General features: G+C 43.3%; 1 protein-coding gene and 1 long non-coding RNA gene across 2 annotated transcripts in view; both read right to left on the bottom strand.

Moving 5' to 3' along the window:
• Positions 1 to 339: 339 nt before the first annotated feature.
• On the bottom strand, positions 340 to 8,975 carry LOC309357713. Its single transcript, XR_014163185.1, has 2 exons — positions 1,853 to 8,975; positions 340 to 1,682 (listed from the first exon to the last, which is right to left on the bottom strand). It is a non-coding gene; the product is annotated as an uncharacterized lncRNA (long non-coding RNA).
• Positions 8,976 to 11,121: 2,146 nt separating this feature from the next.
• ADAMTS8 (ADAM metallopeptidase with thrombospondin type 1 motif 8) overlaps positions 11,122 to 24,438 on the bottom strand; it is a 34,620-nt gene continuing 21,303 nt past the window's right edge. Inside the window, exons 2-9 of the mRNA XM_081889779.1 lie at positions 21,022 to 21,261; positions 19,377 to 19,509; positions 18,138 to 18,305; positions 16,372 to 16,670; positions 15,727 to 15,910; positions 14,445 to 14,620; positions 13,581 to 13,756; positions 11,122 to 12,053 (exon numbers count right to left, since the gene is read on the bottom strand). Coding sequence (XP_081745905.1) covers positions 11,321 to 12,053; positions 13,581 to 13,756; positions 14,445 to 14,620; positions 15,727 to 15,910; positions 16,372 to 16,670; positions 18,138 to 18,305; positions 19,377 to 19,509; positions 21,022 to 21,261 — 2,109 coding nt within the window. The 3' untranslated portion in view covers positions 11,122 to 11,320. The remainder of the gene's footprint in view (positions 12,054 to 13,580; positions 13,757 to 14,444; positions 14,621 to 15,726; positions 15,911 to 16,371; positions 16,671 to 18,137; positions 18,306 to 19,376; positions 19,510 to 21,021; positions 21,262 to 24,438) is intronic.

The raw sequence follows: 24,438 nt of genomic DNA, 5'->3' as shown, positions 1-24,438 counted from the left end.
TGCCCGAATGAACCAACCTTCGCCAGCTATGCTCGTGGCTTGTGGTTTATCTCAAGTGTTACAAAATAATTTAAAGATTCTGTGAGAGGAGCAACTTGGGAAGGAGGGTGGTAGCAGTTGTGATGAGAGTTAGGTGCTTGTCCCTGGTTGCATGCTCTCACACTGACACTTTTAAGCTGTTGAGAATTAGCTGGGTTTCCCTGACCTGTGTCCATATACAACTTTGGGTTCCACCTTAAACAGGAAAGGTGTATGCATAACCCTGAGGTTTTATAGCTATGGAAATTTGGAATGAATCCCAAATGCAAAACAAGAAAAAGGAAATCAAACAAAGGGATCTTAACTGAGGAAGTCTTTTATTCACAGCTAAATGCTAGCATTACAATCTGGCTATCTGTTTTTAGAAGATTAAAGGGGAGGGGAGAAGAAGGTTAAAACAAAACATTTATTAAAAAATTAGAAAGGTTTTTTTTTTTTTTGCAAAGCTTGACTAGAACCAGCTTACTGGGTCTGCACACCAAACTGTACAGATATTCTAGCTGAGCAAGTAAGCAGTTGAGAGAAAGGAGTGAGATTTCCCTCCCCATGCATAAAATGCAATTGAGAAGGTGGGAGAGGCAGCAGCATTGTGTAACGCAGTCACCCTTTCTCTCCTGCCCCTCCAAAGACAGTTACTGTACACAAAATAAATACCTTTTACAAGAGGCTCAGTACAATGCTACAGTCCTTCACTGAAGGGAAACATATATACATATAAATCCTGTATATAACTTATTTTACGTACATCACCATCAATGCTACATGTTTGTTCGTTTGTTTTTATTTGAAAAAAGAAGGGCTAATTCAGGCAGGCATTCCAAATGCAAAAAAGATAATAGCATTACAGGAGTGGGCAGTGCAGAGTCAGGAGGATGGGGTTGAAGACAAACAGCAGAATTTGAATGGAATGATCTCCAAGGAAGCATCTTTATGCTACAGACTTAGGGCCCTTCCAGACTGGTGTTAAGTTTGTTTGCGTTGGTGGGTGGGGGCAGACATGTATTCTACAACATGTCATTGACACAATAACAGTGCATGAGTGGTGGAATTATACTGGGCAGTCCACACATTATTTTGCTTTATTATTTTGTGATACTTCCCCAATGTTACCACATTATTGACTTCTGGAGGAGCACCCTTGTGCTGTAGTGCACCAAAGGCGGGACATTCTACCACATAAAATTTGTGGTGTGAAAAGTTACAAGATTTCAGCAGAAGGCTATGGGACATGCACTGATTGGAAGCAAAGCGGTTATGTCTGTCCCAAAACCTTTATAGGCACAAACAGTATTGGATTTGGATTTGATATCCCGCTTTATCACTACCCGAAGGAGTCTCAAAGTGGCTAACATTCTCCTTTCCCTTCCTCTCCCACAACAAACACTCTGTGAGGTGAATGGGGCTGAGAGACTTCAGAGAAGTGTGACTAGTCCAAGGTCACCCAGCAGCTGCATGTAGAGGAGCGGAGACCCGAACCCGGTTCACCAGATTATGAGTCTACCGCTCTTAACCACTACACCACACTGGCTCTCTTTTCGCCCTCTATTGAAAGCAGAATCATGTATAACTACCCAGATACCACCACCACAAGCACAAATGACCATAAATGCACAATAAAAAAGGACTCTAGAGGGGTCCCTAAACTACCGTATTTTTTGTACCACAACACTCACTTTTTTCCTCCTAGAAAGTAAGGGGAAATGTCTGTGCGTGTTATGGAGGGAATGCCTACGGGTGGCATGCCTATGGATTTTCCTCCTCTAAAAACTATGTGCGTGTTATGGCTGGGTGCGTGTTATAGAGCAAAAAATACGGTAGTTTAAGTTGGGATTGTGTGAAACCCTTTTGAGAAATATTTAATCTTATCGAATTTGTTGGGGTGTGTGTATCCTCTGAGGTTTCTTAGTTGTTTCACCTAAGAAGGAACCTCCAAATTTGCTGTGAACGTCAATTCAGTTGAAATCCAGCAATAACCTCAGGCATATGTGGACTCTCCCAAGTATACATCTTACTGTTTCTTTCTTTTTTTCAGCAAAGCATAACAGTACGAAGAACCAAATTGGGCTTTAAAAGGAGCAGCTTACTGAGTATGGTCTATTTTTCTGTATAAGGGAAAACCAAACAGCGGGCTGCACTGACAGTACTGATAGATGAGATGTTGCTCTCCCCAATTCCAAGACTAGCACAGGCTTTATGACAGCATACATATCTCTAACACAGCCTCAGGAAAATGTCAGGCTAAAATGCCGGGCATATTCCAAAGAAGTGTTACTTACAGCCCGACAGAAAAGACGCACACAGTGACCTTTTGAGTTTTTGGAAGTGCATTGCGAGAGAGAAGAATGAATCGGGGAAAGGACAGCATCCAGCATCATGTTAGAGTGACTGGAATTTCACTTCCGGTAGATGACCTCATACATGGGGTGAAGACACACAGAGGATTTTAAGCATGGTAGATGTGGTATGAATGCACTTTTCCTGCCTTGGAAAAACATGTCACTTCTTCCAGTGAGTTGGGGAGGGAACGGTTTTGCAAGTTTCTGATATGTTGGAGAAAGGCTAGCTTAAGTGGGTACCTCTTGACAAGTGCCCCATTAGCCTGGGCCTGTGACACTGGCCGCATACCTCTTCCCTTTCTCCCAATCTGCTGGGAGTTCATTATTTTTTTTGTAAGGCAAAGGATGGATGCATGGAAGAACAAATATGCATGTGCTGCTTTGATCTAGCATTTGACTTACCAGGCAAGACAAGATGCAAAGTTTGGCTGGCTAACAAAGAACTCACAGATGTTAAGAATGTTTTGACTAACTGGATAGCTCAGTTAGAGTGTGGTGCTGCTAACAGCAAGGTTGCAGGTTTGATCCCCATATGGGATAGCTGCATATACCTGCATTGCAGGGGGTTAGATTATATGATTTTCAGGGTCCCTTCCAATTCTACAATTCTATCTTCAGAATATAGCACAACTCATTTTCACAGTGCTCCTGCTTTTGCCTGATCTCACAATATGTAAATATAAATAGCTAGTAATCTCCCCTTTCTTATCTACCCATTCTATTTCTCAAAAAAGTCCAGATATTCCCCCTGATAAATGAAGTCTTCCTGCAGTTATTAGAGATAGGTCTGATTTGCATACAGCAGGGGTAGAATTTAGCACTATACCAAATTTTGCAGCTGGCCTTGACTTTTTTTTAAAGGGCACATTAGAAAATCTGGTGCTAGTCCTACATATACTAGACACATTAAAGTTAATGGACATGACTAACTTAGGTTCATTAACTTAAGTGGGCCTACTCTGAGTAGAATTTAGTTGTATACAACATCCCAGAAGAAATAGTGTATGGCTTGGATTCATCTTTTGTTTAATGGGAAAGGTATTATACCAGTAAAACGATTTATACTATATTTTTTTTTTAAAAAACTGCAGTTTAATGCAAAACAAGAACAAAAAATAGTGAGAGGAATATAGGTATTATTTCTTACAAACAAAGGAGAACATCCAGGGATATCTGAAAGAATGTGAAGTGCAAGACTTGTGGTTTGGCTCAGGAAAACTAACCCTCGGTCATAAGGAACCCTATCTTCTCTTCAACCTTCTTCATAGGGTAATAAATGTTCTTGGCTTCTATAGGAGCTCTCTGCATCCTGCAAAAAGGGAGAGTGGGACTGTTGTTGCCAAATGTCTTGTGTCTACAAAATTAAGATAGCTGTTTGGCAAGGAAAAGCTTTCTGGCTAAGAGTTCCAGTATTTCCTGTACTGGTCAGGTCTCTCAAACTACTTTTTGTCCTCCTGGTGTTTAGGAATTTCTGCTTCTGGTTGCACCCAGAACCTTGAAATGCAGTGGGAGCATCCAAGGTTTTTTGACCAGACAAAGTTCAAATTGATGGTTAAAGACTGAGGGAACCCTTTTTCTTTCCTATCAAAAGTGGGATCTAAAACTCCAGACCACCTTGCTCCCTGGTTTTTAAATAAACCCTCTACTCCTTTTTTGTCCCTCTAGAGGATTTGCATCGCCTTTTATGGAGAAGGGCTGTAGCATGGGGTTTTTGTGTGCAGGTAGCCCTAGGTTCAACGCCTGGCATATCCTGTTAAAAAAAGCAGGGCTGGGAGCATTGGTGCAGTAGTCCAGGGTCATGGTGGGAAATCAGAGACCCCTTACTCTTTCTGTAGCAGAGTCCCAGTATTCTACAGCCACCCTATTCAGCATGAAAGGGGAGCTTTTTTAGTCACTGTGTACTTCAAAGATAAACATTTAGAAACACTGAAAACAAGATGCTTCAGTTACTATGCATATTAGATAATTAGGTATATTAATTGTATGAAGTAATGTGCATATTAGGAGAAACCTGCACTAAAATGCTGCTGAAGTTTCAGGATTAGAGAGAGAGAGACCATAAACAGATGTGGAATGTGGAGATCTGAACTTAAAATTGGAAAAGTGAGAAAGTGAGAGAAACCTACATTGGCAGATTCACCCATCCCTGATCACTACCAACTATATCTGTTTCAGCCTGCAGCTGTTCCCTCCCTCTGGCCGTTCCAGCGGGAGAGCTTTTAGGCAGTCATTAACTGGCTCCGTTCAAGGGGAACAAAAACAGCTTCCCCTTTATTGTCAAAAAGGTGCTGAGGGTCAGAGCCCTTGCGTAATAGTGGATCCTCTGAGAAAAGTTCTTTTCCTTTTCATGTAAGCAGAATGAAGCTGCAGCCTTCACACAAAGCCGAAGCAGCAACAGCTGAGGAGCCCATCTTAAAACCTGCACCCACTGTGCAGAGTGGCTTTGTTTGAAAGGTTGCCATCCGCAGGAAACAGGGTCATCCTTGCCTTGGACTCACCCGTCTCAAAGCTGCCAGAGCACATTCCGCACTGTTTCAGCCCCGAGAGGGAGCAGCCAAGTAGCACCATGGAATTCCATTGCTTTCCCCCAAGAATGCACCACATCTCCCAATCTCCCAACAGCCAGATGCCGAATGACCTTCAGCGCTGGCATCAAACATTCTGCATGTGCTAGGTACAGAAATCTGCCTGTGCCTTGTTTCCACAAGAAAAAGCAAAGAGGAAACAGGCAGCAGCTTTGATCACACCAACCTTCTGCTGATGGATGTTGCCCAGCAGCAGCAAAGAGTTGTTCCATGCGTTACGCAGAACGAGTTGGCAGACTTCTGGACTGTACCACTGAACAGTAGATGGGGTCATTGCCAATGTTCCCTCATGTAAAGAAACTCTCTGTACACCATGAACTAGCACGTCAGGGAGAAAAGAGTAGGGCAGCCCTCTCTGGGATCCAGGAAGCTTTCCAAGTGAAGCATTTCAGGAAAATATGACCCCTCCATCAACAGTCTGATGTGATTCAGTCTAGCATTCTACCACCTCAAGGTTTGCAATCGGTAGAATGTCTCTAAATCTTTGGCCTCCATCCGCATTATACATTTAAATCCGTATCATAGCACTTGAAACAGTCACATATTCCCTAAAAGACTGCTGGGAACTATAGTTAATTTTAAGGGTGCTGCGAGTTGTTAGGAGGCCCTTGTTCCCTCACAGGGTTATAGTTCCCAGAGTTCCCTGGGAAAAGGAATTGACTACTGAACCACTCTTAAGAATTGTAACTCAGGAGAGTTGAGATCTCATAACAAGCCTCAGTGAGCTTAACAAACCGCAGTTCCCAGGATTCTTGGGGGAATCCATGCCTGTTTAAAGTGGCTTGATACTGCTTTCAGTGTATAGTACAGATGGACCATTTGTCTACATGGGAATGGGCATTACATTTCCAAAGCAGGAAGAGCCAAACTATCCTATTTTTGTCCCCAAATGCCCAGTGCTTTCCTTGGTCTGTTTACATGAAGAGCAGCACGGGGCCTTACTTTGAGCAAAGATGCCAAATGTCATGTTAAGTTACAAGGTGGAGGCATTTAATTGTGCGGAGACTCCATGCTGACCCTTTTGCCAGACGTGTCAAGATGGAACTTTAACAAAGTGAATCTGCCTTTCTTAAGGTTGAATCCAGCCTAGTTTCTCATACAAGTGAATTCTTAAGTAAGAAGATATCCCCCCTCCTCAACACCAAGTTAATTCAGGATATAATTCTGAGTCATTTGGACATTGGGGGCCTTAGAAAAGAAATTCGAGGACCACACAAGTTTTGATGCAGGAGGAAGCTTGTTATAAGCCCATTGTGCACTAAATGTAAAGGAAGGTGTTGGGCCAACCTTCACTAAACTGATGCACTGGATGGTCTGATGGGAGTTGTAGTCTGAAACATCTGGAGGGCACTTGATTGGCAAAGGTGCATTAGACAAACAAGGACTGACCTAATGGTGTACAGACTACTACATGGGTAACCAACACCATGTTGGCTACCCTTGGAGTACTAACTCTTACAGCAGAAATGAGCAGGCTCCAGGACTTGAACGTTCCACTAAAATAGAGACTGGGTTTTTGAGTGCATCGGTGGATAAAGGAATAGGCTGCCCCTATATTGGTTTGCAGGTGGCGCTGTGGGTTAAACCACAGAGCCTAGGGCTTGCCGATCAGAAGGTCAGCAGTTCGAATCCCTGCAACGGGGTGAGCTCCTGTTGCTCGGTCCTTGCTCCTGCCAACCTAGCAGTTTGAAAGCACATCAAAGTGCAAGTAGATAAATAGGAACCGCTCCGGCGGGAAGGTAAACGGCGTTTCCGTGCGCTGCTCTGGTTCACCAGAAGTGGCTTAGTCATGCTGGCCACATGACCTGGAAGCTGTATGCCAGCTCCCTCGGCCAATAAAGCGAGATGAGCACCAAAACCCCAGAGTTGGCCACAACTGGACCTAACCCTCAGAAGTTCCTTTACCTTTACCTTTAAGCACATATTAAGCCCAGGATTTTGTTGTCAGTACCACATCACTCCTTGCAACTACTGCTTGTGTGTTTTTCTGAGTGCATACGGGGTGGAAAGAGGAAAGTATGTTGTATGTTAAAGCCTTCTCTATATAAAAGAATTTTACTGGGAGATAAAATGTTCAGTTGATAGACAGTACATCTCAGGATGGTCCTGATTAAGCAGAAGTGAGGAAGGAACCACATGTTATGGAGGCACACCCTTGTTTCACAAATATGTACACTCCAGTTAACACAAATTCAAGGGTGAGGAGGAGCATGTGCAGGAAAGAAGTGGCAGCTTGGAGGGATGCATAACTCTCCACACCTACTAGCTCTCCACTGTCATCTGCTTCCAACCCCTGGAATATTAGCATGTGTGATCAACATAAGAAGCTGCTTTATAGTACTGCTCCAACTAGTATAGTCCTGTCTGCACTAGCTGAGGGCAGCTCTCCAGGGTTTCAGGTGGGAGTCTTCTTCAGACGTACCTGGAAACTGAACCCTGGGACTGTTCACATGCAAAGAATGCATTCTGCCATTGAGCTATGGCCCTTCCCCAGAGGTCTGAGAACCCAGTATTTGCTCCCCAACACACATGCTTCTCCTACTACATGCTGAATCCCATTAATTTCAGAGGAATCCAACTCTCAATGCTTAGGAGACAGGGTGTAAGTTTACATGTGCCTCCTGCACTAACTTGTTCATTGGCTTCCAGTATTTAACCACTGGAACAACTAGCAGGATCGTGCCTGCTGGTGTAAGATTCAGAAGGAAATGTGATATATAGTTAGGGCTGCCGGATGGTGTTACTGCCAAGCATTGGAGCAAAGTGCGCATTACAATGGATAGCGAGGATAGTTCCTGGAACTCAGTGTAGGTATTTCTGTCCTCTTGAACAGGAACAGTTGACTAGAGTATCCACTAGCAATGCTGCATCCTTCAACCTCCCTTCCTCCTTGCAACTCTATTCTATAGAGCTGAGGTTTGCTTTCTGAAGCAGCTTGTCACGCAAGCTCCACCTGCTGAAATTTCTTCTGCACAACTATTAAAGGTGCAGGAGTCCTGTCCTTTTTTTGCTTCTGGCCATCCTAGTTCTCTTCTCACTGTCCCTGGAAATGCCAGAGATTGAACTCAGAACCTTCCCCATTAAAGCATATGCTCTGCTATAGCCTGGTACGGCTCAGTGCAAACTTGCTCTAGTGAGAGATGGGAAGGTGTCAAGCTTAAGGCTTGGGTGCTCACTTTTTACTACCAGGTAGCATGGGGAACTAGATTCCTCCTGCTTTCGGCAGCAATCTATGTTCTCGAGCATCTCCTTTGCTGCCAGGGAGCATGGGAAATATTGCTCATGATGCATTCCAGTTCAATTCACCAAGACAAGCAAGGACTGGGAACTCCATTTTCCATGTGTCCCAGTGGCAACAATAGCACTGGGGCCTAAGCTTGAGGCCTCTCCAGTGCTTTTTATAAACTATATAGTGATTTGAACTTTAAGGATGGATAAGCCATTATGAAGAATGTAGGGCTTTTAATTGGTGCACAGTAATTAGAGCTACAATCCTAAGCACAAAGTCTTGGGTAGAATTGGAATACAAGGGTGATATGAAAGATTTAGCAAAATAACAACATCTGCTGGATATTCTCTTAGTTTTTTTGGGATGGAAACTTGCAATTATGATTCAGCGGAAATATTTTCTGAAGTTCTACATACTGCCATTATTTTCCCTGGCTGCCCTGGCTTCAGCACCATTCCTGTCCTCCCCACTCTCCGAGTTGCTACTTTTGCTTTCTTGGTTTTTAAGGGATCACATGGTGAAGAGGATGGCACTAGAATGTCATGTATCCAATCAGATTGATGGCAACTAAGAGAGGAAGTGCAAATGGAACATAAGAAGAGGCCCTGCTGGATCAAACCAAAGGACCATCAATATTTTTGCATTCTTTTTCACAAGGAATGCCAAAAAAATACCATAGGGGAGATGTTTTTCAGCTTTTCCAAAAGTGCTTATAGAAACTGTGAGTAGCCAAAGCATGTGAAAATCACCAATATTTTTCTAGAATATATAGATTATACATTCATACCATACGTTTAAAGCACTCACATACCACTTTTAACTGTCATGGACAATCCTGGAAACTGTAGTTTTTAAGGGGTTTGGGAATTGTAGCTCTATGAGTTCAGCATCTTTAACAAACTAAGGTTCCCAGGTTCCTCTGGGGGAAGTAATGATTGTTAAAGTGGTATCATAATGCTTTAAATGTGTGGTGTGGATATGACCCTATCAGCTTTGGGAATGTTAACACTGTCTATGAGCATGATGCCATACACTTAAAGCAGAGACAGTAGAAATTGCTTTAGCTTTGATGCCTAGTTCCTTGATCCAATAGCTGTAATGTGATATTTAATCACTGTTTCCCTGTTTCATGTGCATGAACCTTGAGTCACCTTAGCATGAAAGCCAGTATGAAGACATGGTACGTATAATAAATCCACAAGTAAAGCAAGCTGTTGGGTGGGGAGAAGTACTGGGGAAATATGCGTAAATATAATCACATCCATATTATTATATACACTGAAACTGAGCCAACTATTTACAAGTAATGAAATACACAGTAGGTATTCTGGTTTTTTTCCGGAATAATCGCCTTATCCAAACATGTAGCTGACAAACACATAATGGCCTGGAAGCAACAAAGGTTTCCATAGAAAAGGAAATGCTAAACTGTGCTCAACCCAAGAGACGGCTGAGGTTCCTTTCTTAGGTTGTATTACGCAACTGAGCAAAGGCATCCAAATGTTTTGGATCAATGAGCCTGTGTCAATTTTCAACGTATTTTGTTGTGTCTCAGTTTATAGAGTTTGTTTGCTGAACTCACTTCCTGATTTACAAAGCCTGGATCCAACTGGGAAGGGAGTTTTATTTTCAGGCCATGGCGGGACATTGCTTGGTGACGTTATCACCAAGGAACCGTTTTCAAGGACAATACTCAGAGTAGATCAGTTGAAATTAATTAACCCAAGTTAGTCATGTCCTTGAACTTCAATGGGTCTGCTTTGAATAGGACTAGCACTTCATTGAAGCCCAATTGTGTCTCCCTTCACTAAAATAAGGGGTGGTGGTATACCTTTCATAGAGTTAAACCTATATCATCTTTCTTTGGCTCACAGCATTATTATTAAGCTTAACAAAGCTTCCAAATTGGCAGATGTTGTTGCATGGCAACAAAAAGGAGGATGAGCCACACCTGCCATTTTCAATCCCTAAAAGCCAGGGGTGAGGATTGAATGCTGCATGTCTGTGTCATTCTGCTCACGCTGCTTTTAACCATGACAGGATGCTCTAGTCAGAGAGCAGGTGAAAAGAGAGGCGAAAGAAGCTGCCTTATACTTTGCTAGATCCTTGAACCATCTAGCTGAGACTTATCCACACTGACTGGCCCTCCAGGGTTTCAGATAAGCTTGCATTTGATTGAGCCTGGGGCCTCTTGCATGCAAATGAGATGTTCTACCACTGAGCTACAGCTCTTCCCAGGGTTTCTATGTCCCTCATGCTGCTGTTCCCAATGACACGAGAGTGCAGGTATCAGATCAGTCAGCTGCAGAATTTTGATCTAAAGGAGAACCAGTCTATTGTAGACCATGGCCAACAAATCACTGCAAGAAAAACATCACCATATAATAAACACTGTATATAATAAGCCTTTGACTAATCCTGACGAAAGCCTGCAGAACAGGTTTGAATTGTGTACCTTGTTTTGCAGCTGAGACAACCGTCGGAAATTCAGTTACTCCAGCAGAATCCTTCTGATTAGGAGCTACGAGTATCATGGCCAGCGTGGGATTAAGTGGCCTGCTCATTCATATACAGATATTCAACATGGGGGCTGGGTTAGGGGCCCTACAGTAGATAGTTGCTATACTGATTATAGGAGCTGCATACTACTGAAAAACTGTTTGAGGGTATCCCTGTATTTGAAGAGTGATAGGTTCTTAGATGCCATTTCTGTGATAAGACCCACAAAAAAGTTTGGGGAAAGAGTGAAGAAAATTCAGGTCCAGTTTAGGACCGATTTATAAATTCTCCTAGGTGTAAAATAGTGGCCTGGAAAAAAAGAATATTTTTTTAAAAAATAATTACCATTATTCATCCAATATCCCATGCTATTCCGCGCTCGCGCCCCTGAGGTAGATGCCAATTTGAAGGAAGACAATGCAAGAGAGAGAGAGAGAAAGAAAGAAAGTGGTTGGTATTCAATGCCTGCTATTCTTTCAAACAGGTCTACCCAGCAGGGCCTGTTCAGGTCAAATAGTGCACATTTGCCTTTAAACCTACATCCTTGCTTGGCCATGCCAAGCCTGGTTTGGGTCAGGATAGTAGCCTATGTTACACATGCCTCTGATCATGTGTCGGCCATCCCTCTGCCCTCAGCACTCTTGAAGCATGCAGGCGGTGGTAGCTGCTGGCGGCCGCGGCGAACCACATTTCTCTGAGGCGATAGGTTTCCCTGTGTAGTCAATGCACAAGGGGCTTCGTGTCCGCATTCCCTCTCCACACGTTTGAGAACAGGGGGACCAAGGCCCCATCTGCCAGATGGGGCACGGGAAGTCACTGCAGGGCTTGATGTCCTCAGGCTTGAGGGATTTGTTGCAGGCTGAGGAGGCCTGCCCTTCCACATCCAGACACTCCACCGCTCGTCTCTGCCAGCCAGAGCCACACGATTTCGAGCACTCGGACCAGTCTCCCAGGACCCACTGTGACGTTAGCATGGGCTTGATTACGTTGGCCAAGTTCTTCTCCTTGCTCTTCTGTTTGCTGAAGTGGATGTCCTTGGGGATAAAGAAGGTGTATCTCACCCTCGGGGGGAACAGCTCAGCGGAAACGGTCAACACCTGGACAGTAAGTGGCTCTGGGAGCTTCTGGAAACTTTGGATGCGTTCCAGGGTGGTAAGAGAGCCACTATATCTCAGTACAGTCCCCTTGATGAAAATGTCTTCTTCCATAGCTGAAATGGCAAGGTTTCCATTCAAGACGTATTTGCCATCCAGGGTTTTCAGGGCTAAATAGTTTTGGTCAGGCCACACCCCTCGGCGACCATGTTGCTTGATGTCAATATTGGTTGCTCCTGCGGGGATTGTGACAATGTCGTTATATCCAAATCTGTGGAGACCAAAGAGACGTGTTTGTTTGTTATATTAATACTGTGGTGGCCTCTGGCTTTAAACAATAAAAAGTTTCATTCATTTATTCCTCCATGGACAGATAATTTTGTTACGTCCGTGGTTTTTAAAGACTTGTTTTTATTTCAAATTTCAAATAATTATTTCATACCATTTTATGCAAATGCTTTTAAAAATTAAGTGGCATGAAATAAATATTTCCAAATAAATAATAAAATAAATCATGAATATGTATTCTATCTACCACAGAATGAAATTGGCTTAAGTTGTCATCTCTCCCAAGCTACCCCTAGACACTGTGGCTATGTCAGGGGACAAAGGACCGCTAAGGGAATGCCTAGCACCCTCACCAAACCTGTAAGTCCCAGGATTCGTGGAGGTGGGGGAGAGAGAGGTGATAATTCAGAAGCAGTTAGGGCTGTTGCTGCATCAGGTGCAGCATCCTAGAAATGTAGCAGAAGCCAGAGACACACTTCATTTCCCAAGAAAAGAGGGAATTGGATAGGGCAAAAACAATGAGTTTTGATCATAAATGCAATGCCTTTTTTTTAAAAAACAATTCCTTTATATATTCCTATCTCAAATGCCTGGATGAAGTATTGAAAGAATATTGCTATCTGCCTGAACTTCAAGGTTTGTATCTCACTAGAGAACTAGGCTGACATATCCTTAACAATGGTAGCTGGCAGATCCTTGTTCTTGCTTGCACATCAGAGCTGTTTCTGGATTCCCCAGCTCAGTTACGCAGCCCATGCCCCACTGGTAGGAACATACACTGAATGGCAGCAGCTCTCCTGGGCTTTAGGTAGGGTTCTCTCCCAGCCCTACCTGGAGATACTGGGAAGTGAACCTGGAATCTTCTGCATGCAAAGCAGATGCTGTCACTGAGCTGCTGCTGCTGCTGCTGCTGCTGTTGTTGTTGTTATTATTATTATTATTATTATTATTATTATTATTATTATTATCCTACTTCACAGCAGAAAGCCATCAAAATAGCATACAAAATAAAAGTGGAATAATACACAAGCTCTCAAAACAATAACACCATTCCTACAAACTCCAGAAACAGCACAACAAATTTCTTCAGCTACAAAATTGATATTCCATAAAGGACCATGGCCCCTTCTGCAAAGAGACCCTCCCCTGTCCTCAGCAGGGAAACTGCTTTATACATCGGTTGATCTATCTTATTACTGTTTGCACTGATGGGCAGTGCCTCTCGAGGGATACCGGCAGGGAACATTCCTAGCTGTGCCTGAAGACGCCAGGAACTGAAACTAGGGCCTTCTACATGCAAAGCTACGAGCTTTCCCCTTTGATCTATGATTTTTGTGCTTCTGCAGCACCATCTTTAAATCCAGCTCCAGAACCATATTAAGCAAGGAATCAGGTCAGCCACCGTCTCCTATGCAGTCTTCCTCTGGTCTACCCTGCCATCGCCCAACCATCTCCCTCCTTCGCAATACTAGGATTGGATTGGCTCAGGTTGCCCTGGTCTGCCTCGTACTTAGATTTGTTGAGTGAGCCAGATATTTTCTTGCAAGTTGAGCCGTTGCCACCGCAAATCCCACACTTGTCTAACTTCTTGGGCGAGCCAATGATGTGGTCACAGCCAGCCTTGATGCACTGCCCACTCACACAAACAGAGAGGGTGTCGGGTGCACAGAGGGTCCCATCAGCTACCTGAAACAAAAACAAAGCGAGAGTAAAGTGAGGTTCCGTTGCCCTTCTCTGTGATACCATGATTTAGAACAGGCATTCCCAAACTCGGCCCTCTAGATGTTTTGGGACTACAACTCCCATCATTCCTGACCACTGGTCCTGTTAGCTAGGGATGATGGGAGTTGTAGTCCCAAAAACATCTGGAGGGCCGAGTTTGGTGATGCCTGATTTAGGATAATCCCAGTCTGCTGAAATGTACATACAGTTTGCACATAATTCATTTTTTTGCTTCTTTGTTTAGTTGCAAAAAGAAGCTCAAATGTGCTGTAACTAGAATATTAAGAAAAGTGAATAAGATGGATTATAATTGGAAATTGTTTTAGTTTAATAATGATATTGGAAAGCTGTTACTTTCAACTACAAGGAAACTCAGAAGGGAGGGACTAGAGGAAGTCAACCAAGATGTTTAAAAGGTTGGATTTGTAAAGAATTAAGTTTGTTGTTATTGTTTATTTGTTTATTGTCCCTTTTTTCTTTTTTCGTTCATTGATGTATTTTTCTTTTTTTCTGTTTTTTTCCTGTTTTTGTGTGTCATTCTGCTTTGTGTTTTTTGTTATAATTGTGGAAAATCTAATAATTTTTTTAAAAAAGTGCTGTAACTGCTCGAAGGGATTTTGAGGTTACTCTCAGAGCAAAGAGCAAGTCTTACTTTGGACTCAAACACTTTGAATTGACGGGTTCCCCCTTTAGCCCGGCAGAACAGCTTGCAGCGGTCGCGAGGTGACACCCCTGTGTACATGGGGACCCACTCCAGCAGATTCCCGTTTGTGTCTGTATAGTTGTAATTGTCATACTTTTCACACTGTTGCTCTCGAAAACTCTTGCCTGGAAAGGAAAGGAAAGGCATCTGATTGCACACGAAGGCATGGAAGCCCAGAAAAACAGCCATAGCCATCCTGGCTAGTAGCCATTGATAGCTTTCTCCTCCATGAATTTTCCTAATCCTCTTTTAAAGCCATCTAGGGTTCTCTGTGACATGCTTCTGTAGCAAGTCCTGATCTTGTTCATGTTAAAGGGCATAGCTAGACTGCAGCCATCGGTCATGTTCACATCATACATTGGAAGCACTATGCTATCACGTTAGACCAGAGCTTTCCAAACTTTTCATGTTGGTGACACACATTTTAGACATGCATCATTTCACGACACAGTAATTCAGGTTTACTAGCAAACCAGAGCTTAAACTAACCCCTTTCCAGCCCCAGGAGGAGGACGGGGAGCGCTTGCCCGACACACCTTCACACTGCAGCCAACACACTAATGCATCGCTACACGCAGTTTGGAAAGCTCTGTGTTGGACAGTCGCAGCTTCCCCCAAGGAATTCTGGGAGCTGCAGTTTGTTAAGTGTGTTGAGTGTTATTCGGAGACTCCTATTCTCCTCCCAGAGCTACAATCCTCAGAGTGGCTTAAAAAGCAATCCCTCCTCCCAGGGAACTTTGGGAACTGTAGTTCTGGGAGGGCAATAGGGATCTCCTAACAACTCTTAGCAGTCAATAGCAGACTACAGCTCCCAGAATTCTTTGGGAGAAACCATGATTGTTTAAAGTGATACCATACTGCTTTAATTGTATAGTGTGAATTTGGCCTTAAAGTAAGTTAATAGTCATTCTGTCATTCCAGGGACCCCAAGTATTGTAGTTTTCTGGGGGGGGGGGCAATATTAATGATCTCTAACAGGTCATTCTCTGCATCCTGACTAGACTAAAAATCCCAGGATTGATGACAGATAAAGCAATATAAAACTGACAAATGTCTGCAGTGTAGTTAACCCTTACAATATATTAGCTGATATCTTAACGGCTTCCTGCCCATCCTTACAATGGTTGCATTCTTGTCACAAGCTATTTCCCTTTGGTTGGGGTGGGGTCAGCTCTGCTTCTTCCTTCTGGAGTCAGTGGGAATTAAGGTTTGCCGGGAAACAGCTGATTACCATTCGGTGGGCATTCCTCAGTGTGGCATGATTCATACTTGACTCTTTGGCCTTCGCAGTATTTGCCTCCATTCTTAGGTGTGGGGTTGTCGCACCCTCTTTCGGAGAAATGCACTCCTCCACCACATGTCCTGGAACATGGCCTCCATGGGCTCCAGGGCCCCCAGTTTCCATCCACTGCCGGCTGCAAAATACAAATCCCAGAGTTAAGGCCCTGATTCCAGCCGATTTGCCATTGGGAGGCTGCCCCAACCCCCATCATCATGGCAGACAGAAGACCAGCTTGCCCCCATCCATTGGCTAGCATTGGGGAAGTTGCTCCAATGCTGGCTTTCCCTCTTCCCTCCCTGGTCCTCTTTCCTTTTGTATCATGTCTACTGGATTTGTATAGCAATTAGAAATTTTTGCATGCTTTAGTTAAATATATGATGATGATGATGGTATCAGGCATGAAGGGAAGATACACGATCCCTGTATATTTTTCCATGTGAGTGGGAAGGTGTTCCTGTGTTTATAATTTTGAAATGGCAGGAAGGGAAAGGGGTACACACCCTGTTTGGAGGAGAGGTCATAGAAACTGTGTTATTCAAGTGTTATTTGGCCCTTAGTAAGAGGTGGGCTGCCTGCTTCTCCCTAGATGATTACCTCAGGCATCACTGTGTCTTGGGCCACACAGCGTCCATCCAAACACATCTTCTCTGCCCCACAGGGTGTCCCATCTGCCCAGGGCAAGCTGCCATTCCTGGTGTGGCACAGGCGCTCCCCTGCCTCCAGCTTACACCAGAGCTGGGAACAGATGTCCTCCTGCGTGGTGTTTGGGCAGTGTCGAAACTCCTTGCCAAAGATCTGCTGGCACTGATGATCAAGGTTGTATAGGGGGACTTGGCCTGGAAGGTCTGTGGGGAGGGCAATGGGTTCGGCAGGTTTGTCAAGCAGGCAGTCACCTGGTGAGGGAGAGAGGTAAAGAAGGTCACACCAAAGGCTGCTTTTTATTCATTTCAATAATGAATAATAAGGATTTCAAAGGATGGTTGTATTTTGGCTTGCATATTGTTTAGGAAAGTGTGAATCAGGTAGGTATGCCTTTAAATGTGTACAGAATCAGCTTCCCAGCTACTGCACAGCCAAAGTCAAATCGCATACATAACAAAGTCTGTATTCCAATTGGAAATATCACCAAATCTAGAGAAGCTAAGGATTTCCTTGCATAAGAACAACCTGCTGGATCAGGCCAATGACCCAATGAGTCCAGCATTCTGTTCTCACAGTGGCCAAGCAGATAGATGCCTGTGGGAAACTCACAAGCAGGACTTGAGCACAAGGGCACTTTGCCCCTCCTGTGGTTTCCAGTAACTGTGTTCAGAAGCAGTGATGCCTCTAACCATAATGGCTAATAGCCACCTACTCTCCTCCATAAATTTGCCCAATCCTCTGGTTTTTAATTTTCGATGCAAAATTACAACAAAAAATACAAAGATAAAATCCAGAAAAAACAAACAAAAATAAAGCAAAACAAAACAAACAGAAACAAACGCACACACACACACACACATACCTACAGAGAAAACCATCATAATAATAACCTTTACATACATATACACATATTTACTTCTGTACATAAACACATATTGACTTCCTTCCTCTGTTTTGAGACCTCAAAATTTTTAATCTTTCTGAATTGTTGTGTCTAATGTAAATTACCTATGTCTTTGTACCCTTTGCACCGTTTTTTAACCCTGCAGAGCTTAATTCGTTAACGATATACTTACTCCAGAACAATGTTTTTTTTCATATATTCTTTAACACAATCCCATTCTTTTGCTAATTTTTGGTCTGATTGTCCCCTTAAGAACATAGCTGTCAACCTTTCCCTTTTCTTGCGAGGAATCCTATTTGGAATAAGGGAATTTCCCTTAAAAAAAGGGAAATGTTGACAGCTATGCTTAAGAATGCTGTGAATCTTGCCAAATTTATATATTCACAAAGTTTCATTTGCCATTCTTTTATTGATGGGATTTTTTTTATTGATGGGGGGCGGGAAATGCCCAATCCTCTTTTAAAACCATCGATGCTGGAGGCCATCTCTACCTCCTGTGGGAGCAACCATCACTGTTTAACTATGCACTGCATGAAGAAGTACTTTACCTGTCCTAAAACCACAAAACTGTAGCACATGAAAAGTTGCAAAAGTGTTCAGATTCTGACACATGGCCGATCTTGAGTTTGGCATTGACTAAATGCCTTGTGCAACTGAAGAGGGAGAAACCACAATATTGTCAGAGGAGGGTGTACCCTGAGATGTAATCTTGACATTACTAAGGAGTTTCTAATAGCCATTCTCAAAAGATTGATAGGCATCAATGGGACTGTCCCAGCAGACATCTGAAAAGGATAGCAAGTTTGATACCTACCGTGCCCTCCATCCAGAAATTCTGTGATGTGCATGGCACTGCAAGGGGACCATGGCAGAGTCTTGTTTAAGTGGATGAACAGAGGGGCCATCATGTGATGCTTCCCTAAGGTCCCAAAGTTCTTCTCACAGGCCTTGGAATCGTCATGAGGCATGCTGAGTACATGCCCTGGAATGAAAGAGCATAGAAACAGGAGGTGAATGAGCTATTCCTGCCTTTCTGAACTGATAATTGTCCTTGGAGATGGCTTCATTGCCCTAAATTCCTTTGCAACTGTCTCTCCCATCCCCAAACAGTGCTGTAATACCCTACTAAACTTTTTTCCAAGTCTGCCATCTGAAAGCTGTGCTCACCCTGTACAAAAAAAGCCACTGAAAATAAAAAGTTACCCTAAAACAAAGCTTCGATTTTCAGTGCCATGATCCCCATTAAATGGTAAATGGACCCCTGACCATTAGGTCCAGTCATGATCGACTCTGGGGTTGCGGCGCTCATCTCACTTTATTGGCCGAGGGAGCCGGTGTACAGCTTCCGGGTCATGTGGCCAGCATGACTAAGCCGTTTCTGGCGAACCAGAGCAGCGCACGGAAACGTCGTTTACCTTCCCGCCAGAGAGGTACCTATTTATCTACTTGCACTTTGACGTGCTTTCGAACTGCTAGGTTGGCAGGAGCAGGGACTGAGCAATGGGAGCTCACCCCGTCGCGGGGATTTGAACTGCTGACCTTCTGATCGGCAAGTCCTAGGCTCTGTGGTTTAACCCACAGCACCACCGCGTCCCTATTATCCCCATTATGCAATAAGAAAAGCTGAATTTTGAAACCTGCGTTTTGCAAAGCTGCAGGTTTTCTATTTTTGCAGCAGTGCACATGGCAATGAAAAACTTGTTCAGCAACTACTTGGGAAACAACTGTAGCTCAGTGATTGAGAACATGTCATGCAGGCAGACATGTTCAATTCAGGTTCAATTCTCATCACAGGACTGGGGAAGAATTTTGGCAGCCATTGCCAGTCAGTGCAGACAATATTGAAGCAGATGACCAGTGTTCAGACTCCGTAAAAGACAGCTTCTGAGATTCCATTGGCTTCCTAAATTCCGGCAGTCATTGTTTAAATATATGCAAGTTAATATTTCCAACTATGAGGGCTAGAAAAGGGTGTGGTGTGTTTTTTTTTAAATGGCACTATGATGGGCTTCCTCCCGCCTGCTGTGCACATCAATATGGGCATGGTAACTACCTAGTTCATGGGCCAAGGTGTAGGCTGCCTGGAGACCCTCATCTTCGATCACAGAACAGCTCTTGTTTGGGTTGCACATGGTGCCTGTCTCAGCCACTCCAAGGGTCCTGCAACCCTGGTGTCCACAGAAATCCTGCGAGTGAGAAAATGAAACAGAAACTAGTACACAAAGGAGACAGAGCCACCATCAACCCCAATGGACCTCTCACACAACAATGTAAATGAACAGATCGTTCCACACTTGAAAGGAACTGATGTTTCAGTGGGGCAGCACCTGCCTTCTGGAACTGCCTTCCCCTCAACATCAAGGCCATCAGTATTTTAATGCTGGTTCTAAATGTGCTTTTATTGTATTATAACTATTGTTTTTAACTACATTGTTTTTATTACTTTGTGTTTTAAAATTGTTTTTAAAATGGTAAGTTGCCTTGAATCCCAGATTGGGATTTTTTAAAAAAAAGTTATAGCCCTGAGGTTTTTTTAGGTCAACTTGTTTTTTAACTTCTGGTTTTTACCAATAATTTTAAGGTATATTTCATGTAAACCACTGAGAGTTTTGTTTTTTTAACCCCCCACATAAATTAAGCGGTATACAAATCCTGTTTTTTAAAAGCAAATAGTGAGGAGGCCCACCTAATAGCTATTCTGTTATCTTTTTAGTGCCAGGGAAAGGCCTCGTCATTCTCCAAGGGCTTTTTGAACTTCTTGGAATTTGTTAATTCTTTTAAGCTACTGTGAGGGTTTTTTCATAGAATTGCAGAATTTTAGATTTGGACGGTACCCCCAAGGGTCATCGAGTCCAACTGCCTGGAATGTAGGAATCGCAGCTCAAGAGTTCCTAGCAGATAGCCTCCAGTGAAGGAGAGTCCACCACTCTCTCCCTTCCTATCTTAGCGATTTGTTGTGTGTTTCAGTTCCTGGCTTTGCTATATTATTTTATCAAATGGTATTGTTTTCAATCTTCCTGTTAGTCCAGCCTTCTAAACAAACCCTTATGTCAGGCATCCCCAAACTCGGCCCTCCAGCTGTTTTGGGACTACAACTCCCATCATCCCTAGCTAACAGGACCAGTGGTCAGGGATGATGGGAGTTGTAGTCCCAAAACAGCTGGAGGGCTGAATTTGGGGATGCCTGCCTTATGTATTTGGTGTGTGTGTGTGTCATCCCTAATACAGTGGTACCTCTGGATGCAAACAGGATCCGTTTCGGAGCCCCGTTCGCATCCTGAAGCGAATGCAACCTGCGTCTGCGCATGTCGCAATTCTTCGCTTCCGCGCATGCTCATGATGTCATTTTGAGCATCTGTGCATGCGCGAGCGGTGAAACACGGAAGTAACCTGAAAACGCTCAACCTAAAGCATATTCAACCCGAGGTATGACTTTAGATATTTACTGCAAGTGTACTCTTATCTCAAACATTTTGATATGAATGCAGATGTTGTTTCCCACTCTGCATACAGTTCAGACTTCTAACGGTCATTTTTCTGGTTGCCTGTTGCAAAGAGGAAAAAATGGCAATGTAACAAAGGGTGCTCCCAGATGACCTCTTTACTGAACCTTCACCCTGGTTTGTTTGCAGGGAGATTAGACAACGTTGGCCTCTGAGCAATTCTGCCTACACACCTGGCTGCAAGCGTCTACACACCTGTCTCGTTAACAAGACTGCCGTGTCATAGTGCTCCGGGAGACGGTCACTTGCAGGGTTGAACTGCTGCTGCCACTCGCAGAAGTTCCGTAGCATGAGCCCTCCGTTGTCAGACACTTCTGGCCCAACCTTCTCATCTTCCACCACCACCACCTTCACCACCACCAAACTGATGGAGTTCTTCAGGCTGGGGTGCTTGTAGATCTGAGCAGCCACAGACATCAAGGTGAGGATGTGATTCTGAAACATAGAAGCAGCCAAGGGGGTCAAGGCAGGGGATGATATCTCATTCTTCATTCAGGGGGTGATACTCTGCATTCTACAGAGGGATCTATTTTGTTTTTTGTTTTTTCAGTTTTTTTATTAATTTTGACAAATATAAAACATACAAAAGAAAACACATTACAATACTAAAAAATAAAAATAATAAAAGATATATAAACACATATTCCTTCTAAAGTTCATTTTAATTTCCATTGTTAAATGACTTCCTCGAATCCCCCCTAACTGAATTTCATTATATCCCTTGTAACAGCGCTCCTCTTCTTTCTAAAAATAAAATTAACTCTCAATTTACTATCTTCTAGTCTTTTCTTGATGTACAAAATCCATAATGCTTAACAAACCATTCGTATTTTATTCCTAAGCCTATTTAATATTTTCAAGTGACTTCAAATTATCTTATATTACAATATTTGGCTAAATAGTCTTTAAATTTCATCCAATCTTCTTGATACTCCTTTCTGGTCGCGGATTCTTCCAGTCAGGTTGGCTAGCTCCAAAAAGTCCAACATCTTCATCTGCCATTCTTCTACTGTTGGTATTTCTTGAGATTTCCAATTTTTAGCTAATAGCAGTCTTGCTGCTGTAGTGGCATACAAAAACAATCTAACATCTTTTTTGGGCAATTCCAATCCTATTATTCCAAGTAGAAAGGTTTCTTAAGGTTTCTTAACAACAGAGGGATCTATTTTGAGGGTTTGGTTTGGAAGCCGTGAGCTGGTACAGAAGTATCCAAAATGCATTACAAAAAGAGAGGGGCAAGTTGTGTTTTTGGTTGCTCTTAAATATTCCTTAGAGCAGGGACTGGGAACCTGTGGTGCTCCAGATGTTGCTGGACTGTAACTCCCATCATCCCTGACCATGGACAGCTGCTGATGGGAGTTGGAGTCAGCCATATCTGGAGTAAGAATTGTGCTTTACACAATGAATAGGGAGGTGAAGGAGTTACCACACAGACTGTATTTAAAATATTGATTCCAAGCCATTTTTGCCTCCACTCTAACTGAAAGGTACTGTATTTTTCGCTCTATAAGACGCACCAGACCACAAGACACACCTAGTTTTTGGAGGAGGAAAACAGGAAAAAAAATATTCTGAATCTCAGAAGCCAGAACAGCAAGAGGGATCGCTGCGCAGTGAAAGCAGCAATCCCTCTTGCTGTTCTGGCTTCTGGGATAGCTGCACAGTCTGCATTCGCTCCATAAGACGCACACACATTTCCCCTTACTTTTTAGAAGGGAAAAAGTGAGTCTTATAGAGCAAAAAATACGGTAAGTTAAAGTTTCAAAGAATGTGCGTACTGAGCTGTCAAAGAAAATATGTCCAGAGACATGTAACAGACAGCTTAATCCTGGGTGCAAATAATTTAAGCCACCCTTCTTTTTGTGACTTCCTTCCCACCCCTCCAAAACAATCCGGATAGGATTGTTTGCTTTGCAAAGGCACCGACAGCAAATGTTTGCCTTACAGGATCAATTTGCCTTCAGTAAAGAGGACTATTCACTTTCCAGAAGCTTTTGTATGGCGACCCCCCAGCGAGATGCTCTCTTCTTTAATGACTCAACAAGATGCATTGTCTAGCCTAAGATAACCTGTTGAAACTTCATAAGGTAAAGGATCCCTGAACGGATGGGGTGTGGCACTCATCTCACTTTTCTGGCCGAGGGAGCTGGCGTTTGTTCACAGACAGCTTTCTGGGCCATAGCCAGCATGACTAAAACAGCTACTGGCGCACGGAGGGCTGTGATGAATGCCCGAGCACACAGAAACACCATTTACCTTCCCGCCACAGCGGTACCTATTTATATACTTGCACTGGTGTGCTTTTGAAGTGCTAGGTTGGCAGAAGCTGGGACAGAACAATGGGAGCTCACATGGATTCAAACCACCAACCTTCCAATCGGCAAGCCCAAGAGGCTCAGTGGTTTAGACCACAGTGCCACCCACATCCCTGAAACTTTGTGTCTGATACTAGTTGCGATGGGAAAATCTGGCAATTTCAGTTCTCTTCCTTTCTCGTTTTTCCAATCTTAAGCTTAGTTCTCCACATTTTTATGTTGGTTTGCAATAGCAATAATAATAATAATAATAATAATAATAATAATAATAATAATAATAATAATAATGTCCTCCTGAAAATTAATCTATTTAGGTGCAAATTTCTCTGAATATACACATTTTCAATGCAATTTTGCCTAACTGTATTTTTGCAAAGCCATTCTCCCTAATATGCATTTTGGTACAATATATTCACTAATTTGTGCATTTCATGACATTTTACTCAAATATATGCTGCTTGGCTGGAGAACTGCATTGCAAAATTCAGAAGTGCAAACTTTGAAGGATGTCTCTGTGTTGGGTTGGTCCACACATTGTTTCAGGTGAGTCTTGCATGTGAACCGAATTGAATTTCTCCTTCATCTCTAGCTACTAGTGACATGGTTTTCCCTAGCTTGGCAAATACAGTTGAACACAGCAAGAGAAATGGAAGGCATCAAAAGATAATTGACACCCCAATCCCCCCCCTGATACTGATAATTCTACTGTCTGAACTGCAAGGTACCACAAGTAAGAGAACAGAAGCAGTTAAAAAAGAGAGATGGTTATAAAGGTTGCCAATATTGGGGGGCTGTGGACATATTTGCAAAGCTGGGAAACTGTTGAGGGCACCACACACCCATACACACCCACACACGCACACGCACACACACTGCAACCTGTTCTATTGGCTGCAATAGAATGCTTCATTTGAGTCTAATTTCATTGTGTGGGAGGGGCTCTTATTGATTGGTGTTGACTTCAAGCCAGCATGGGATTAGCTACACTCCAGAGTTTCCAGTCAGGAACTCTGGAGCGTAGCTGATCTCTGCCAAAAAATGGGGCTTGATTGGTGCTGACTTAAAGCCCCACATTCAGCAGGGACAGGCTCCACTCAAGAGCTCCCAAGTGGAAGCAATCTCAGCAGGATTGCCTTTGGTGCCAAACTTCAACAGTGAGAAATACAAGCTTCACTTGCCAAAGAATAATCACAGCACAGCAGAAGAAGGCTGTTGCCTTCATACCCTGCTTGTGAGTTTTCCAGAGGCACCAGGGGCAGAGTATCAACTTAGCATGCAGAAGCTCCCTGGTTCAGTC

Source organism: Podarcis melisellensis (assembly GCF_964234715.1).
Source record: "Podarcis melisellensis genome assembly, chromosome: 15".
Lineage (NCBI taxonomy): Eukaryota > Metazoa > Chordata > Lepidosauria > Squamata > Lacertidae > Podarcis > Podarcis melisellensis.
Note: the sequence above shows the minus strand (reverse complement) of the source record. Positions and strands in the feature narration are given on the sequence as shown.